This window comes from Eutrigla gurnardus, assembly GCF_963514095.1.
Source record: "Eutrigla gurnardus genome assembly, chromosome: 9".
Taxonomy (NCBI): domain Eukaryota; kingdom Metazoa; phylum Chordata; class Actinopteri; order Perciformes; family Triglidae; genus Eutrigla; species Eutrigla gurnardus.
In genome coordinates, this window is record NC_139923.1 from 4,632,346 (window position 1) to 4,652,512 (window position 20,167).

The 20,167-nt window shown below is 41.7% G+C and overlaps 1 protein-coding gene across 3 annotated transcripts in view; it reads right to left on the bottom strand.

The window, feature by feature from the left end:
• LOC311019151 (neuronal acetylcholine receptor subunit alpha-7) overlaps positions 1-20,167 on the bottom strand; it is a 65,090-nt gene that overhangs the window by 3,014 nt on the left and 41,909 nt on the right. Inside the window, exons 1-10 of one of the 3 annotated variants that reach the window (XM_084018398.1) lie at positions 19,244-19,346; positions 7,132-7,259; positions 6,508-6,639; positions 5,519-5,638; positions 4,170-4,229; positions 3,961-4,077; positions 3,772-3,885; positions 3,516-3,682; positions 2,005-2,665; positions 708-850 (exon numbers count right to left, since the gene is read on the bottom strand). In XM_084018398.1, the coding sequence (XP_083874524.1) occupies positions 708-850; positions 2,005-2,665; positions 3,516-3,682; positions 3,772-3,885; positions 3,961-4,077; positions 4,170-4,229; positions 5,519-5,638; positions 6,508-6,639; positions 7,132-7,251 (1,634 nt within the window). In that variant the 5' untranslated portion in view covers positions 7,252-7,259; positions 19,244-19,346. Of the gene's footprint in view, positions 1-707; positions 851-2,004; positions 2,666-3,515; positions 3,683-3,771; positions 3,886-3,960; positions 4,078-4,169; positions 4,230-5,518; positions 5,639-6,507; positions 6,640-7,131; positions 7,260-17,902; positions 18,728-19,243; positions 19,354-20,167 lie in introns of those variants that run through there. The other 2 variants (XM_084018400.1, XM_084018399.1) reach the window with 2 other exon arrangements.

Genomic DNA, 20,167 nt, shown 5'->3' on the forward strand with positions numbered 1-20,167 from the left:
ATACCCATGAGTCCCCCATTTAAAGATATGTCCCCTTCATGCTAATCCCATGCAATGTTGGGCATGTCTTTAAAAAGGACACTCCCTAAAAGGTCTTGAATTACATGAAGTGGGTCTGACTGGAAAGCCGAGACTCTTGTGGATCCAATGAGTCCAGTTTCCTTCACGTGATGATGTTTGTCTCCATGGTAACCACTTCATTGAAGTTCACTGTACAAGTTGACTTGTAGTGACCTTGACTTTAGAGAACAGAAGTGCTCGCCATCTAATCACAAAATGTTGAAGGTTTTAGAAACGATATCACAGCTGGATTTCTTCTATGGTGTTCTTCAAGGTCTTGGTGTCTCATTGTGATATTTTTGAGGAATTTTTAAATAATTTTTTATCAATTCTCAGTGGTATTATCACTATTGCAGCTTTTTACATGTTGTTAAGTCCCAGATATGCCAGGAAACCAACCAGCCAAACCAAAATCAAGGTGATGCACTGATGGATCAGGCCCATCATTCACATCTTCTGCATTCACTTTGCATGCACAACCCCCGCAAAAAATGTGCTTTTGCACTTGGTGTGACATTAGGAGGGTTAAATGTCAAGGTTTGGACCTAAATCAATAAATTTTTGGTGTTTAATAGCTAATTTAGTTTAAGTCATCCGTCAAACTTATCTGTCACAGTTTGTTGGCCCTCATCCAAAGCAGCTCTGACCTGATGTTGACCCCGGGGTTTTCCTTGCTGCCCATCATGGTGTACGTCTTCCCTGAACCCGTTTGTCCGTAAGCCAGTATGCAGACATTATATCCATCCACACAGGAAGTTATCACCGGCAGAGTCCCTGCAAACACCTCCTCCTGAAGAAAGAAATGAGGAGGAGGAGATAAAGGTGGAAGTCACTGCTTGATGCTTCTAAAGTCTTACATAAGGAGAAGCAAACGAGAAGGGCTAATGCAGGTGGTCTTGTTGTAATCTTCACAGTGTATTTAAGATTGTTCAGCCTTTTCTGACCTATCCTGATAGAATTTCCCTCGCAAGAGACTGTCCTTATCCTTTTAAATAATATTTAAATTAAGCATATGAGAGTGTCATTTCTTTAAAAGTGTTAACCATAAAAATTAGGAAAATGATCTGTTTTAATACATGGACGACAGCTGCTCTCTGAAGGCCCAGAGCTCGTTAAGATCTGCAGCTTGTTAATGCCAACAGCTCGTTAAGGCTAAGTGCTGGCCTTCCCTGTGGTCACATTAACAACATCCCTCCAGTATTTAACAGTGTGCAGTCTGTAAACTTTGTGTTATTTAACTCAGACACCTTGTTCACCTCATTCAATGATATACTCCGCTGTGTTTCAATCTCAAGTGCATAATGATGAAACTAGTACAGGGTGATATGTTTGAATGAGGCAGCAACCTCCTGTTCTGAAAAGTGCCTTAAACTAACATTCCCTACTATCCATCACAACTCCTCTGGTTGTGAAAAGAAGTCAGATTGCATGGAAGTCCATGAGAAAATGACCTTACATTTCACAACGTAATTTGGAAATTTTGAGGGTTGAAAAGCTAGCATCAGCATGCTAACATGTGCACAATGAATGCTCACATATTTTAACAGGTATAATGTTTACTAGTGCTGGAAATCATCAGAGTACCCATGATATGTTCACGATACTTTAAGTCATAATACAATCATATTGCAATTTTAATTGATTGATTACCTTTTTAGCAATTTGTCAACATCTGTAATATTGACATGCAAAATATCACCATACAATGCTCGCCTCTATAATATATCATGATAGTTTAGCGTGTTAGCATGCTAACATTAGAAGACCAGCTGAGGCTGATGGCAATCTCTTTAGTTCTGTGGGTAGTTGTTCATAAATCAAAATAGTGGACGCATTAAAATGTTGATCTGATGATGAAGCTATCAATATTTATCGTAGAAGGGGGATGTGTGTGTGTGTGTGTGTGTGTGTGTGTGTGTTGGTGGGTGGGTGGTGGGTGGTTACCTGTGTGCTGCTCTGAGGGTAGACTTTGTCGAACTGGAACTTCTTCCTGCTTCCCTTCTGGACGATCACCACCTCCTGGTCGTCAGTCTTCTCCAGACAGGAGCTGGAGGCTGAGCTCTTCCTGCAGCGACAGAACACCCGGATGTTTCCCTGCAGCTCCAGAAGTTTGTTGTACAGGCTCTTCCTCTCCACCGCCTCCTTCCTGTAGAGGGATCGCAGCTCTTCCACCTCTCCGACTGCCTCCTGCTCCACCTGGTCCAACTTCCCCACAGCGCCCTTCAGCTGCTCCAGCTGGTTCTTCATGTCGGTCAGCGCCTGACGGACTGTGGATTGAAGGTGCTTGTTGGAGACGTTGAGCTCGCGGGTCAGCCGGCTCAGCTGGCAAAGTTGGTCAGGCTCAATGGCGGACTTGGTTACCGTTTTGGTGGCCGGCAATGCAAGAGCCCGTCGGTTCAGGAGGGATCGGATCTTCTCTCGTGCCTCCTGCTGGTCAGCCTCAAGCTCGGCCAAATTCTGGTTCAGGTGCTGGACGACTTCACTCAGGTAGTGTACTTCCCTCGCCAGGTAGCTGTTCCTCTGGAAAAGATTGTCTGCTTCCTTCTCTTTGGTCTGCAGTTTCTGCCTCAGGTCCTCGATCACCCTGTCCCGCTCCAGGAGGGCTCTGCTGATACAGACATGCACCATATTCTAGCTCCACCTGCTGCTGTGTGACTGCTTTTTGGTCATGGTTGGGATGGATCCATCTTGGCATGGCTATGCCTGCTGCCATGGACTACTACTGTTCATACTATTGCATCTGTTAATACTAGCCCTACTGTTAATGCTACTACTACTGTACTACCACCGACACCAAATGCAGTTGGAACCAAAGGGCCTGGGCTGCACCAGATTTCTGCCTAAAAACCTATTAAGGCAGTTTTTTCTCGCCACTGTCGCTGTAACGCTTGCCCCTGGGTGATGTTGGGACTTTGAAAATGTATTAACTTTGGAAATCATGAGCGTATTCTAGTCCTGCTCAATGTGTTAAGTGTCCTGAGATGACTTCTGTTGTGATATGACACTATAAATAAAATTGAATTGAATTATTAGTGAAGAGCAGTTCTGTGCCTTCCAGCCTGTGAAAGCCTGTTCAACGTTTATGCTAATTGCTAATGCTAACCACTAGCATACACATATCCCGGCCTTGCATGCAAACTTAAATACAGTTTATAAACTATATTTTGTCACTATGACAGATCTTTACAACACTTACCAAACTATAATCATAACAATAGCCAGCATGCTAGCAATTACCATTTGTGAAAAGTAATGTAGACCAAGCCCAGCAACTTTATGTTCTGTAACTGCATGAAATCAGCAAGAAATTAGCATGCTAGCCAGTTGGTAACTAGTCAGCCCCTAAATGGGTAAAATAGAACAATGTAATGCTTCAACAAATTGCCAGGCTATACGCATTTCAGGCAACGTTCTGGGGTTTAGTTTCTCTTCAAGAGACACATTTTCACAAAGACCTGAAGGAGTTGAGGTCGGTGTAGTTGTGATCTCCGCTCGGAGAGGCCTGCAGGAGGATTTCTCCAAACATGGCGAGGTAGACAGAGATGACCTCTTCGGGGTCGTAGTTACACTGTCTGAGTGCTGCAGTGATCTCCTTCTGGTCCACCAGACCTGGCAGGGTGGACTGGAACACAATAATACACCTTCTGCTTTACAGTCACAAATTCAGGCACTGAAAAGTGAGAGAAACGTAGAGGAAACCATCCTACTTACCATGACTCTTTGGACTCGGGCTTTGACGAACTCCACGTTTACCTCCCACTGCAGCGGCAGCAGCAGCCAGACCCCCGACTGAGGATCCCAGAACCTGCAGACGTTCACCCTCTCCTGCAGATCAACTGCACATTATAAAACTAAAAGTAGATCTATATTTTGGATATTTTGCACCAACTCCTGTCTCACCTCAAACATGTAGGTCATGACGGTTCCCTTGCCTTGGATGTAGATGCTGCCGGTGCGATCATCGTCGTCTCTGACTGCCGGCTGGCTGCTAGCCAGAGTCTGCACCTGACCGGAGTCCTGAGGGGCAAAATACAGATTCTTCACACTGCAGCTGAATTTGTAATTTGTAATGAAAATGTATTTCATTGGTGACACTTATTATAACAGACCTTGTTCGGGGTGATGAAGTGTCCTTGACTGTACCACTCCGTTGGAAAGGGCTGCAGGTTCTGGTGAACAGAGAGATGAGACTCATGAACCAGACTTCAAGCAGGAACCACCCATGGAGGAACTGAGCTTCATCAGTCAACATCAAACAACCAAAATAAAACTCGAAATTTCCTATTTGGATCCTTTCTTGTCAACCTTTGTTTTATTCTGATTTTACAAAGATGGATAACATGAATTTGGACCCTTATACGCTAAACAATGATCAGTATCTGGAGGTGCATATGGAGGGAAATATTTATGAACCAAAACAGGAGGCAGAGGTGGTGGTGATACATTCTGAGGCACATTATCTCAAGATGATGACTTAATTACATTGTTATCATGTGAAACTCACTTAATAACAAAAGTTATGGGATACATTTTTTAAAGCCTGTTATGATGAGATCCACATCTGTTACTACTAGAAATCAAACATTTAAGATGTCCTATTATGTTGGGTTAAATCATGTGAACTTTATGGACTCTTCAAGAAAGAGTAAAAAATAACAGAGGAAGAAGGAAATATACATTCACCAATTATTATTATGGGCCATTTGTTGTTTGTTTCGTAAACAGACAGGCCATCGGATAATGTTATCAATATACAGTATATATTAATATGAATGTCACAAAATCAGAGTATGAAATAAAAGTCTGGATCAGGAGAAAACTTCCCAAATGTTGGTGTTTTCTTCCAATGACCACGAAAATGAACATCATCTTGGTTTTTTGGTTGTGACCATCTTGGTTTTTGATCATGCCATCTTGGTTTTTGATCATGCCATCTCGGTTTTTGAACAATGCCCTCTTGGTTTTTGGCCGTCACAATCTTGGGTTTTAACTCCCAAAATAGTACAACTTTTTGGGAGCTCAGTACAACGAAAAATGGATTAAGACATTTTTAAGGGAGGCAAAATGGTTCAACTAATTTTTCTGAAGTGAGAACACAGTTAATGTTCTAAGACAAAAACCCAGACAACTCCCAGACCATATAGCAACCTGTCAATCACAAGATAGCCACGCCCTAGAGTATCAGCGCTTTATGGTCTACAGTATTTGACCCTAAATGGACCATAACTGACAAAATGAACGTCATGCTAGATTGAAGAAGACTTGAAACTAGAGATAGTGAGACCATAAACTCATGTTTACAATCTTTACTGAAGTGATAAATCAAGTGAGAATTAGGTTAATTTTCTCATACACTTCCAAGCAATCAGACTTCTCTTTTTTACCACCAGAGGAGTCGCCCTCCGATGGCCAGCAGAGAGAATGCAAGTTTTTCAGACCCGGAGGATTCTGCTCCTACCTGCGACTCATCGACATAAACTCTGTTTCCATGATGGTTGAAGCAGCTGTACAGTGTCCCGTTGTTGTGGAGGAACGTTTCAAAATCCAGAGACACTTGTTCACCTTCTGCCACAGTTTCCTGTCACCAGAGGCAGGGTTAGAATCAATTCATATTTGCCTTCAAACATTTGAACTTTCTCACATTTTCAGGCATTGTGGTAATTTTTAAAAGCTTTATTGAATATAAAATACAGCGGTAGACATGATGATCAAGTAGGCTAATATCCAAGTTTTTAGAAAGCTGACACAAAAGATGCTTTCATAAGAAATGTGGCATTACACAGAAAGGTTGGAACTTCATCTTTGAACTTACAGTGTGTTTTGTCCAGCTTCACCAGACAATTAATTAATTGTAATATGAAAGTGTTCCTTTTCATGTAGCCATTAAACATCCTCAGTCAACAGCTAATATGTTGCTGCATGTTGCTTAGCAACTGACCAGCCTCAAATGTTAAAGCCTTAAATATTCACTCTAACTGCTACTGTTGAAGAGTTTTGTTTATTTATAAGTCCAATTATCTTTTCTGTATTTATTTATTTTTAGTTATATTTTCACACATACTGTGTATGCAGCTGTTTTCATTCATATTTTACCTGAATCATATCATATATCAATAATTGCGTATTACTTGCAACAAAGGCTGAGATAGCCTATATCAAATATGTGCTCGCATATTTAAATTCTTCAAAAGTTTGACTTATTTGTGACCACTTTGATATACTGTAGTTTTTATATTGTGATTCATATTGAAAAAAACGTTTCTGTATTTTGTAAATCTGTATTAAATAGAATATTGATATGCATTTGCATATCAATATTATATCATATATTCATTTTGGGTGAGATACTTACATGACGGCTGTAATTGATAGTGATGTAACCAGTCATGTGATGATATTATGACATACATAATGGATGTTTGATTGAATATTTTAAAAGGCTCTCACGGTAATGGCAGGACTCTGGACACTTTGAGTCGTTCCTTCTTCTTCCTGGTTTGTGTGCGCGTCGCTCTCTTCACTCTTTAAGGACTGGATCTCCACAGAGTGACTTTCAGGATCCACCGCCTCCTCGTCTGCCTGAAAACCCAACATGTTAGAGGAGGAGAAGCCCATCCTCAGCCGTATTACATCGCTTATCTACAGGACGATCCCAGAGTTCATGTCCTCCATACTGTTTTCCATCAAGCTGCGTATTGAATGAAAAAGCAATTTCTGAATTCTGGTAAATAAATAAATGTGTCGACATGATGTGTTGATGGGGTAGCTACAATGTTAGCATAGTCCTAGCTATGGTAAATCCAAACTCCATTCAGAAAACAAGCATTAAGTAGTTTTCTTGTCATTATGTAGTTAGTTCAGCCTCCTTTTTATTGCTTGGAGGACATTTATTTACCATATCTGGGACTTCACGGAAAACGTGGAATATTAAAGGAAAGTATGAAAGGTATGAATGAGAAAAATAATACCACACATTTCCTTTTTATCTGAATGTTTTTATGTTGAAACATGTGGGAGGAGTTATATGACAAAAAACAAACAAACAAAAAAACGGGCAGAATGAACGTTTACCTGCAGGGTGGCGTCGCTATGTCCTACAGGTGTGGGGGGCCGGTCGGGTTCAGGTCCAGCCCTCCCGGGTTCCAGTCTCTCTGGCCGGGATCCTTCAGTGACAGACGCTCCGCTGCCCATCCTGACACCTGCAGTCTCACAAACATCCAGACAGAGAGACAGGTGAGAAGGTGCAACCCGACACACCTGTCAGCGTAACACATAAGCTGTTCAGTCACGGCTCAGGAACGTTCATTTGCTCATATCTGGGAAAAGATTTTGTTTTATCAAAATAAACTTTTAATCATGAATTTTCTTGTTCTTTTATTTTCTTAACAATGAATTACTGTGCAAGATCAAACATTTTGTATAATATAATTATATAATAGCTGACATAACCCAACCCCCAGATAATCATTTCATGGAGAACTGATGTGTGAGTCACATGACTTCACTATAGAGGTGCGATGGTTTTATGCAACTTAATGGTTGCAACACAGCTGTACATGGAGAAACTATTTTCTACTTATTGTTCTCACGTTTGTACTTTTATTAATAATCCTATTCCATAAAATGAATTGGGTTTGGGTTTACAGACAAACCAGACACCAAATCACCTTATAACATCACATATTCATAAGAGTAACTTCAATAATTAAAGATAAACCCTTTTATATTTTGAAAAAGAAAACCTGGTATCAATGAACTTTACCATAACTAATAGTTACTAACTTTAATATTGTTTGTGTAAGATTTCCCCCCCAAAATTAAGTTCCTCTTATTGTTAGCCTATCTAGACAATTTAGTCTCACGGATGTCAAAAAAATCAATATAATTTCAGAAAAAACATTCCTGTTTTTGTCCTTGTTATCGCTTAAGATAACAAGATCATTGAACTCATTTGAGCAAATATATGGATTAGTAAATCAATTCTGTACATCAGTGCATTAAAAAAGGAAAGGAAACATATATGTCTAGTAAAATGTTGTAATCAAGAATAATATCTGGCTATAAAAAGTACACAAAACAAAACCTCTTCTGAAAACTTTTCTCAGACTTTATCATCAGAATCATGAAGCGCCCAGCCTGCAAGTTATTTAAAAATATTTTGTTTATATTTCTATCTTTTATAATTGTATAATTGTTTGACAAATAATAATAAATAATTGCAGACATTCTACACTCTCATGTAACATATCCCTGACAGTGGTTAAAGCAGCATGCCTGCACTGACTCGACTCCTCACTAGAGGGCAGCACCAGGCTGTTCTTGAAGTTCAGAGCAAAGCTTTACTGTAAGAAACACCTCACAGAGGTGAAAACAGTCCACATCCACAGCTGTACGGTTTCTCTTATTAAACAGTTCATACTCACCTTGGTGGTCCTGAGAGCCTGCAGATAGTTTGGAGAAACTTCAACGAGGAAGGTGAGAGGCACTCAAAGCATCGGACATCTATATTGCAAAAACTCCCATGGAACAGCCACATCCAATTATAATGCATATTGATTTATTTCTCTGGTAGAAAGTAGTTCCAACAGAAACTTTTATCGCGAGATTATAAAATACGTCAATACAGTCGTAAACAAAACCCAGTTATGAGATTATGAGACAGGAATTCATCTGGGAAGTCGTCAATGAAACACAACATGCTGAAGTCTCGAGCCTGAAAGTTGTTGAATGAAATGCCGAATTCATCTCACTGCCTTCCTCATCTGATTGACTGTTTGGTACGTTTTAAAGCAGCAAAGCCCAAACTTTGTTAAACAGGCAGTGCCGGGTGCTGTGCCAGTGTAGGTATCCCCGACAGAAATAGTTTCCCCTGGCTGCGGGAGCGCGCATTCATTCAGGCGGAAGCCTGAAGGCGGAGCAACAGCGTTATGATTTTATTCTTTTGTACGTGGTAACGTCGTACTAGTACTGAACGGCAAAACGAAGGTAATCATTTCCTCATGTGATTTGACATATAACACGCTGTAATTCAAGTCCTGGTATGGAATTTGTCGAACTAAATATACGTCAATATCCAAAATCAAGACCACTGTGATTGTTTTCTGGCTTCAATTACGTCTATTTAAGCTACTTCACTCGAAATGTACTATAGTAGACAGATGAAGTCTGAGCATCAAATGATTTATTTTGTGTGTTCTTTAGATACTACTCTATAACCTCTGTGATTATGAGCAAGTTTCTTCTCTTATACACAAAGTTATGGGGGGGAAACAGATTATTTCAGACGTTTACCTGTCTGCCAGAATTTGTATCCCCCCCTCAAAATAGACAGAGGCAGTAGCTCCCGCAGCCAGGGGAAACGATTTCTGTCGGGGATACCTACACTGGCACAACACCGGATAATTTTTGCCTTTTCCTTTTCCAACTGAGCAAACAATAGAGAAAAAAACTGTCAAGGTTTGCGGGCTTGGGAGCAGGCGTGGACTTGAAAAAGGGAGGTGAGGACCCAAATGCAGGTAAAAAGGGATTTTTATTTCAATAATAAACCAAAAACTAAGACAAAAAACAAAGTATCAAACCAAGGAACCACGAGGGCAAAAAGGACTATCAAAGAAACACAAACAGGAACCAAACACGAAGGGACACGGAAGGCAGGACGCAGGTAAAAAGACAAATCCAGGGACATGACGTGGTGCATGACAGTGACAGAGGACCAACTACATTCAACAATGATCCGACGACGAGACAGGGGAAACACACAGACTATATACACACAGGGAGGCAGGGAGCTGACGAGGGACAGGTGAAACACATCAGGGCAGGCATGGTAATCAACACGAGAGGGAGGGGGAGTCAAGACAGCGGAAACGACAAGGACCAGGAAGTACGAGACAGGAAATCACACTGAGGACAAAATAAAACAGGAAATCAAAACCAAGGAAACAGAACATGACAAAACACAGACATGACAAAAACATGATGAATTTTATTTAGTTGTGTATCTACTTCGCTTTTGCCACGGGAGCAGCGGGCGCTGGAGGACTGATACTGTATATATATATATATATATATACAAAAAAAATGAATGGTCAGAGCAAACAAATTCTCTAAGACTAGAATGGAAAATGTACAGTAACCAGGTCATCCACTACAGAAGTCACCACTAAACACTGCAGTAAGGCCAGCTGCTGGGTGCAAAATATGTTGATTATATTAGTATTTATTCATGGTCATAAACAAACACAAACAAAAGGACAAAAACATTAAGGGTTTAAGATGAAACGTAAAATTTCACACCTGGTTTATTCATCAATCATTCATTTTTAATGTTTCTTAATTAAGCTGTTTTGACAAAAAAACAAAAACAAAACAAGGCTCAATACATTGTATTTGACAATTACCTCTCTTCTGGTGAGATGTTCAAATCAGGCAGGAAAATAAATCCCCACAATAGATACCATGTGTTCGTTGCCTCAAAGTAAAGGGATATGTCACTGCAAAGTGCCCTTCAGGCTCTCACACTCCACCATTCACCAGGTGAGTCAGTTCAGTCCCTGAGGGTTCAGGACTGAAGGCTTTAGGGGGACATCAGGACTGGCTCAGTCAGAGAGGACGTTGGCAACAGCAATCTTTAGGATGACCTATAAAATACAACATATAACACAATACAACATAGCAACAGGCCTAACTTGAGAAAAAGCCTGATGTCAGTATTATCTTCATGAAATAACATAAACAACATTCAAGGAAAATGGATATGTATCTTTTATGACCTTCACCTTGCTCAGCTGGCATTACCATGCTTTTGCACAATTTGTGAGTTTTTCCTCACAAATTTACACTATAATCTCAGAGAATATTAACATTTTTTCTCGTTAATTTGTGTTTTTTTTTCTTGAACATTTCCAACTTGAATATATATTCTCATATTTTAAGCATTAATACGCTCTTGTATCTTTGAACGTACAAAGTTTTCCTATTACATCACATCACATGACCGACGACACACACATTGTTCACAATTACATCTGTGCTAACTCCCTGAGGAAGACTATGAGATGTGGTTGAAAGCTCTAGAAAAAGAATGATTTATTTATTATTTGTTTTGTATGTTGTTACATTTTTATACTGTTGATGTAATGAATATTATGGCCTCTAGCAGAGCTTTGGTCTTGTTAAAATTACCTTAAGTGCTCATTAAAGGTTTTTATTTGCTGCGTTAAAGCTCTCTCTCACCGTACACTGGATGCTTTCACAGTTTTTTAATTATCGAATGTCTCCGGGTTGTCATGTAATCTGCTTCAAACCAAAAAGACAGCAGCTGGTGAAACCCAGCAGATACTTTACGTCCCTGTCTGTCTGAGCACCGGAGCAGTAAAATCCTCACTGATTGTCTCCTTTAAAATGGGTGGACATTTCATTTTTTTCCCCTTTTCCTGGAGGAGCTGCTGATCGTTGGCTGAATGACAGCGGACTCATTCGGCCTCGGCTCAGCCTCCGCAGCGGCCAAATTAGAAGTGGTGCGCAATAAAAGAGGAGAGGAAACGAGTTTCCCCAGAGAACAATCTGGAGAATGGCTCTCTATTCACACCGACAGGCAGCGTCATTCGGTCAGCCAATCAGCTCTCTGCTGCTCATTATCAGTCTCGTACGGTCTCCAAACATCTGCTGCAGCTCTGCTTCTCTGTCTGTCTCTTCAAGTGTCTCGTCGCCAAGTCTTAATCCAGGTTTGACTCCTCAAACACAAACATACCTCCGAGTGTCTGTGTGTGAGGAGCTCCATCAGCTGATATGAAAGATGCGCTCTTTAAACTTCACGCTGTTATTTCAGACTGACCAGCTCACACAACTATCTAGACCCTCATGCAATCGTTTTCAGATTTCCGTCACTTTCCGGCTGGTTTTGGTGGATTCGGAGCTTGTCACGGTTTAATCTCTTTAAACAGATTCTGCGTTCAAGGACAAGATTTTGGCATTGCAAGCGTTCTAGTTTCCGCTCGTAGTCTGAGCAGTATTGACCAATTGTGTTTGAGCATGCTGTGGTTGAATGCAGGCAAACAATCCGTGTGGAGAGCAAGAGAAGCGGAACGCTTTGGCTGAAATGCAATCCGGGACGAGGATTTTATTGGTTTAATATGAGCTACTGTTTACTTGTGAAACTTCGTACATGTCGTCTCACATCTCAATGTGTTGATCTGACTGTGAACAATGAGCAGCGCACGGAAAGAAATTCTTGAACCAGATACCTGCAGTCCCAGTGTAGTAATATCTACCTGTACTTGCCCTCTGTGTGTATTGTTATCAGAGCTTCTCCATGCTTTGTTCACACAGCTGGCTGGCCCCATGTCTTTGAGTCCATGTCAATGAACGCCACTCTGTACTGTGCTCATATGCCAGTTACAGCTGATAAGGCCGCCCAATCCAAAGGAAGCGTAAACATTGTAAGCTATGTTGGCACTGTTGTCATAGCTTATACTGTTAGCACAGTTATCATTAGCTATGAACCGCCGGCTCAGCCGACATCATAGAAGCGTAGCGCCAACTCTACAATTCCCCTCAAGTAGCATTGTTAGCTCTGTCAGCACGGTTGTCGTAGTTTGGACTGTTAGCATCATTAGCTATGAACCACCGGCTCAGGCATCGTCATGGAAACATAGCGCCAACTCTACAATTCCCCTCAAGTAGCATTGTTAGCTTTGTCAGCACGGTTGTCATAGTTTGGACTGTTAGCATCATTAGCTATGAACCACCGGCTCAGGCATCGTCATGGAAGCATAGCGCCAACTCTACAATTCCCCTCAAGTAGCATTGTTAGCTCTGTCAGCACGGTTGTCGTATTTTGGACTGTTAGCATCATTAGCTACGAGCTGCCGGCTCAGCCGACGCAATGTTGAGAGCCACCGAGAGGCAATCGAAATGCTCCCATTCTTGCATTATGCACCTGGAAGAAAAGACAATACTGTTTAGTAGGCAGAATCTACTCGTGCCTCAGCATCCCACTGAGATTCTGTTATCCATGACCAATGGTCTGGTTACTAGCAATGCAACACGATATCCTTATATAGTATACAGGCAACGTATGAATACTTTCACTCTGAACAGAGGCTGCGTATTTTTACTTCCGACCCCATCAGTTAGGACGTAAACATTTATATTATTCTTGCATGACGTTTCCTAATGTGCCTCTCATGGCTAGTACTCGTTGCCTTGGTAGGTTAGGTTAGGTTTAGGCATGGTTGAAGTTAGGGTAAAAATATCAGGGTTAACCAGTAACACTGCAAACGTATGACAAATCCATTGATTTTCACGATTCTGGGAAGTTTTACAGGCAGTTAGTGCTGTGAGGCATATCAGACTCATATGGGCAAAAATCACAATGCTACTTTCATATTGTTTTATTTGTCGACACCTAAATACCAAAAACACATCAACTAGCCTGCTGCCAACACTCACATGTAACTGAATGTAAGGTTACAGGTTGTTAAGGGCATAATTATTGTGACAAATACAGAAAAATGACCCCTGACACCTGCTGGCCTTCATCTTCCAAAATATATTTTGTCCAAATCAAATCAGTGATGTTGAAGGTATGTCCAGCTAGACAGAGAATAGATGTTTCTCTGTGTCCGCCAGAGTCGTTTTTGGTTGCATCAAAGGTAAATTCAACACAATACTGCATCATAATAAAACACCTTTATTTACAGAATGAATTTACAGAAAAAACACAGGCTGTGAATGAAGGTTTAACAGCCCGGCTGACTGCTCCACCTGAACAAACACCATCATGAACTAATCAATGTAGCCTACAGGTCTCATCGCTGAAATCACAACCTGATGACACACAAGAATACATGTTGCTTTTAGATCAACATTCAAACAGAATCGGCTTTGTCTGTGTCTGGACCTGCGATATAAGTGGAAACCTCAGGGAAGTTTCTGTGGCAGGAACATATTTCATCTGATACAAAAGCACATTTTCACAATGTTCAAAATGATCTTCACAGAATATTCTCTTTACAGCTGGATGGAGCAGATTTATTGCTCATTAACTCTGACATTTAAATGTTCTGAAGCTGTCCTCTCTGAATAAAGGGCCAGAAAAATAACTATAAAAAGAAAAATATGCTTGCAAATTCTTTATTAAGATTGTACATTATAAAAAAACGACATCAGCACATATTAACTGTATGTTTACAGGGCAACATCATCAGCGAGATGCACATGCACACGGGAAGTAAAAAAACAAGTTGTTTTTGTGACATAAATGGCACAAATAATAACAATGGCTGGATTTGTTCAATTGTTCAATATCCGAATATCACATATAGTAGAAACATGTGACAGGTAACTTTGGCGTACAGTGCTCTGTGCAGCAGGGGCGGAGCTGCAGGGGGGTGAAAGGTACTTAACTTGCGCCAGGTAACTTTATACTGTTTTTCATCAATTTCACACAGCTGTCAGAGGTCCAACAACACTGGATTCGATATGCATTGCCCCAAACCCATCCCAGCTGTCTAAAAGTTGCTCAAATGAGCTCTGCTGAGAACAGGCTGTTTCTGTGCCTGCACCTTTAAATGCTAATGAGCTCCGTCTGTCATCGCCTACTTGGAGAGCCACGGTGACGATGCTTACGCTAGCAGTAGCATGCGGCAATGTTTACGGTGGATGTATCGCTATGGCTCGCCTATGTGTCTCAGGTGAAGTTGCTGGGTCCCGTATGGTTGGGACAGATCCTTTTACGAGGGTCAGCAGTGTTTCCCCTAGAATTTTTTTCAGGCCCGGTGGTACCCACCGAAAAAACCCTAAACAGACGAGACGCGTGGGATGGTGTATTGGTGCAGTTGGATTAAGTCAGGTGGCACAGCAAGCAGTCTGCAATTCTGCAATTATTATATTTGCATTCAACATTTTTGTTCAACCAGAGTGTATTCAAGATTACAAGGAGAGAGTGACTTATTAAGGTGCTGGTTGATGGAAATGATCAGGGTCCAGAAAAATATGTCTGGAAAATGATGAGCATCACATTAATAGCTACAGATACTGTAAAACACTACAACGACATATGAGTGCATATATTGTCTTATTTTATCAAGTAAAATATAAGTTATAGGTTTACTCAACAGCAGTTAACTCAAAGTTCCACATCTTATCAAAAACAATCCTCCCCCCCGGGGAGGGGGGGCAAACGGGCTTTGGCCGGTTGTACATACGTCATCACGTCCTAATACTACACACACATGGCGTGATGTTATTTTTAAGGAGCGCCGTCTCTGCTTATATTTCTCGACAACACTCGACCTGCATCAGCGCATGTGCGCACGAGCGGATCTGTGCGAGCAGACAGCGCGAGCGCAGCGGGTTTTGGACGGAGACACACAGCGGCATTTTTATTATGTAAAAATAAATAATAATGTAATGTAATAAAATAAATATTATGGACCCTATGGACCGGTTCCGCTCACACCGCGAGTCTGGAGAGTGCAACAGCTTATCAAAATACAGTGTCAACGTTCCGTGTTTTCAAAGTAGAAAGCGACAAGTACACGGAAGAAGAACGTAGCGGGAGCGCGCGTCTTGCGGAGCAAGTCTGCTGTGCTGCGCGGAGGCGCTCCTAATGTAAATGATTATTGATTTATGAATGAATTGATAGGTGGCTTATTTTTGGTATATTGATTTTTTTTTTGGCCTGGCGGCAGGTCTCCTTGGCCTGGCGAGCCGCCAGGCCTGTACAATGGTAGGGGAAACACTGGTCAGTGTCGAGGCAAAGCCAGCTTTGTACTGACCCTCGTTACTGAAGCAGTCCGATGTGAAGTGGTTAGTACACACAAACAAGCTAACACGGACCGTAGCCGGCACATTGTCATTAAAAATGAAACGCCACCACTGTCTCTTCTGTTCTTCTGTGGCTGGGTCAGAATAGAAGCACTTAATATTGATTTGTACAACCAACAACAGAGCAATCTGCGTGTCTAGCTGTGAGTGACGACATTGTGAAACACTGCTATCTCACTGCTGTCTCACCGCAGGACACACCGACCTTCATCCCGGTGATGAACGCCCCCTCTGGGATATCTCCTATCATCAGAGGAGTTCGACCTATGCAAATGACTCCCTTTGTTACGTAATGACGGGAGCTGAATCTGAACAGCCTGTAGGAGCGCCATTGTACCAGTGGGGGCGCTGCAGAGACCATGCAGGAGTCGCTTGTTTTCCTCATTCTGGGAGTTGGCAGGCTCAGGGAGGACCAGTTTATAGGTGTAGAGACCAGAAAAAACTGTTTTACATAATATGGACCTTTAAGTAACATCCTTAACTTATGATCCGTATGTAACATACCTGATCGACATAAGTAAAGTACTTAATTTTCATCACGTTATTCTACATAAATAATGTACTAAATTGATGTAATGTATTAAATTTACTTAACTTACATGCTTGTGCAACTTATGAATGTAAATGTAATTCATCTACATAAGTAACGTACTTACTACACCTTGAAATCCTCATAACATGGCGATAACAATGAATACATGCTCTGACATAAAACATGTTTAAAAATGTCATCTGTGGCCGTCGCAGGACTGAGGTTTGAATGAAGTGGGCGGGACTATTTGCAGTTCGGCGATGTCTTCAAAGTCTCTGTGTTTTTTCCAAATGAGGAACTCTGCCTTCAACTTGTGTAAGTAACGTATTTAACTTACGTCCTATATGTTACATACTTAATCTATGTAAATGAATTTAACTTACATAACATATTCAACATCACACAGGTAACTTATGTAATTAACTTACTTACTTACTTACTTACATCACAAACACATAGTTAACATAGTTTTTGTGGCCTGAACATAAATGCTTGACAATCTCCGCTAGAATACCTGGGGTTGTTATTTTCATTTTGTCCTTGTGCATCCTGTTTTATTTTGTTACCTTTCCTCTTGTTTCAGGTGTTCCACTTCCTGCCCCTGTATGTTTCCCGCCGGTTTCCATGTCCAGATTCTGCGACCCCATCCTTCAGAGGGTGTATTTTAGGACCGAAGATTTCTTGTCTTGTCTCTTTCTTCTCAATCTCAGCTGGTTGTTAGGCAACGGGAATAGCAAAACAAAATAAATCCTCGATTGACCAGACCGTCTCATTTTGGAGAGCACTCCGTGCTGCCTTTGCGGTCTTCATGGTCTCTGAAGGATGCGGCTGCTGGATTGGGACACAGCTTTCGTCCAGCTTGACCTTGATTAGATCCACCTGTGTCTCGTTTGCCCTTCCTCTTTTTAAACCCCAAACCCTGTAGTCTGTTTCCTGTTGCCAGTTTGCACCTCCTTAGCATTCCAGCATTTTATCTCGTGTCCATTAACCCAGTGTTTTTGAACCCTCAGACCTGATTTTGCTGAACCCCTGTTTGTTTGTCTTGCTGAAGGCTCTCCTGTGTCCTGAACTCTGCACTCTTTTACTTAAGCTGTTGTTGCTTCATGAGTCGTGCTCTGGAGTCCTGTTTGTGCTCAGCTCAACAGTGCGACCATTTCATGATAACGACATGGCATAACATGACATGCAAAAATCCTACAACGTGGAATAATGATGAGCAGAAATGTCATGCCATTTCTATATTACGTCATTTTGTTGTGTATGCTCATATTTTCAAACAAAGCATGTACACATTGTAGGTACACACCTCATCCAAAGGAATACATGCTTACTACGTTTGATGTTCTTGACTATTTCTTCTACATAAGTGACGTTATTAACTTATTACTTACTCATATCCTTTATGTACGTTTTGCATTTGACTTAATTGCTATTTTATTTCGCTTCATTTTTCGGATGGAAATTGTGTTCATGTTTGTGAATTCCTGTGTAGGAGGGGGATGATTAACAGAACATGATTATCACACTATGATCCCACTTTAAATAGCAGGAAGACAAGGACCAATAGTATACTCATTTGTTTGTCCGTAGAGAATCAATGACAATTAGACAATGTAGTTCTTTCTAAACACAAGTGAGTTTTATAGTGATGAGATGTTTTCAAAGGAGAAAGAGCTGAGAGCCACAGACAGGAAGTGAAACTACAGACAGCGTTGGTTTGGGTCTGTTGTCAGCTGTCACCTCCCCTGCTCCTCCTCAGCTGAAGAAATCTTTGGAGATGTCCTCCACAAAGTTGGGAGCCGACATGAGGATGCCGATGGTGCAGAGGATGGTGAAGAGTGAGAATGCAACCAGACACAGCCGGTCGATCACCGCTGCAGCGAACTTCCACTCGCTGCAGACCGTCTCCGCATCGTCCAGGCTGCGGAAACGCCCGGCGATATATCTCACCTCCTCTAGGATCATGTTCAGCCCCGCCTCCAGGGTGGAGCCCCCGGCTGCTCCTCTTCCTCCAGGCCCCTCCCCTCCCACGCTGCTCCCCGCCAGCCGCGGACAGAAGAGCTCAGGTTCAGAAGGCGAGGTGTAGTGCAACCCCTCCATCCCCCGGAAGCCAACATACAGGAGGTTGCCGTTGGTTACCTGCGGGTGATGTCGCAGTGACCCCTGACTGACGCTGAGCTCCAGGCTGGACAGGCTGCCACGGCGACGCTTGGCAGCGTTCTGGCACGCCAGGCGGACCTTTGCCTCGCCAGGACGCCTCATCCTCAGGAACCAGGCGCACCAGTTCAACAAAACCACACGGGTCTGAAGAAGAAGTAGAAGAACAAGGAAGGATTAGGAAGAGAAAATGAAGAAGAAGAAGAAGAAGAAGAAGAAAAGAGCATACTTATCTGAAAGTTGACTTCACAAAGTGACTTGTGTGCGTGTGTGTGTGTGCGTCTGTATGTGAGTGTCTCTGTGTGTGTGTACCGGTATGTGTGTATGTGTGTGTCTATGTGTGTGTGTACCGGTATGTGTGTATGTGTGTGTCTATGTGTGTGTGTGTGTGTTTGTATGTGTTTGTGAGAGAGACTGACAACAGCTGAAGGTGTAAACAGTCTGCTTTTACCTCTAGGTTGCTGTAAAATAAATAATGGGGATGAACACATTGAGATGCAATCAGGTCTCAGCTGAGCACCTCTCATTCAGAGCCCGCTTAGGACCTGCAGCTCATTAATGCTGACTCGGCAGAAAGCAGACACCATGTTGGACTCCCCATAGAGAAATGAGCACACACACACACACACACAGATGGGAGGAGGGAGAGGAGAAGTCACTGACCCACTGTGGCATGTGTCCTCCATCGGGGTCGTGGTGATGATACTGCAGAACCAGGACTGTAGCGATGACCGACAGACCCACGATCACCATAGTGGTCGCAAAGTACTGAGCTGAAATACAAAGGTCAAAGGCCAGTTTATATTGACGAGACAGACATACTGTATGTCTCAATAACAATCTATGGATGTAATCTCTTACTTCAACTACTTGCAGTCTGCAATCTAACAAATAAGACAGGAGGCTGATAATAGCTTCTGGATATATAGCTTAAATTGTTTTGGCAATTTATTAATTTGCTTGATTTATGTTTACATTTATTTTATTTTTAATGCAATTTTAATCAATTAATTGATTTATACATTCATTTTTCTCCCTCTGTCTTCAACCAATAACAGACAAATGTATGTACAGATATTTGTATATTGGCATGTATATATGTCCAAAAAAACAGCCTATAATAAGCAAATATAAATCTTCCAGTTTGTTTAATATTATGTTGTAAATTTGTAAGAAGTAAAATCTGTATGGCTAAGCATTGTATACATCATAACAAAGTACTGTTATACATGGCACTATAGGCTGCACTACACATTATTATTGGACAGGTTCAATAAGCAACACAATTGTCACTATCGACCAAGGGGTCCTTGGCTCGGTAAACATTGAAGATCTGTGCTCTAATGTACAGTAAACCCACCCAAAGATAGTCCATATCCTGGCTAACTACCATGAGGGCGGGGACAGAAAACAGACACCTCAGGTGAGGGTGCAGTCATGTGTGTTTTAAACTGTATATTGGGACTCTTCAAACTGCCAAGTTTCCCTGGAAAAGTCATTGAGAGTGGTTCAGTTGTATGGGAATGTCATTTTACAGGAAACAGGGTTGCAGAGGCATAAAGGATGTAAGTAACCATGAAGATGTTC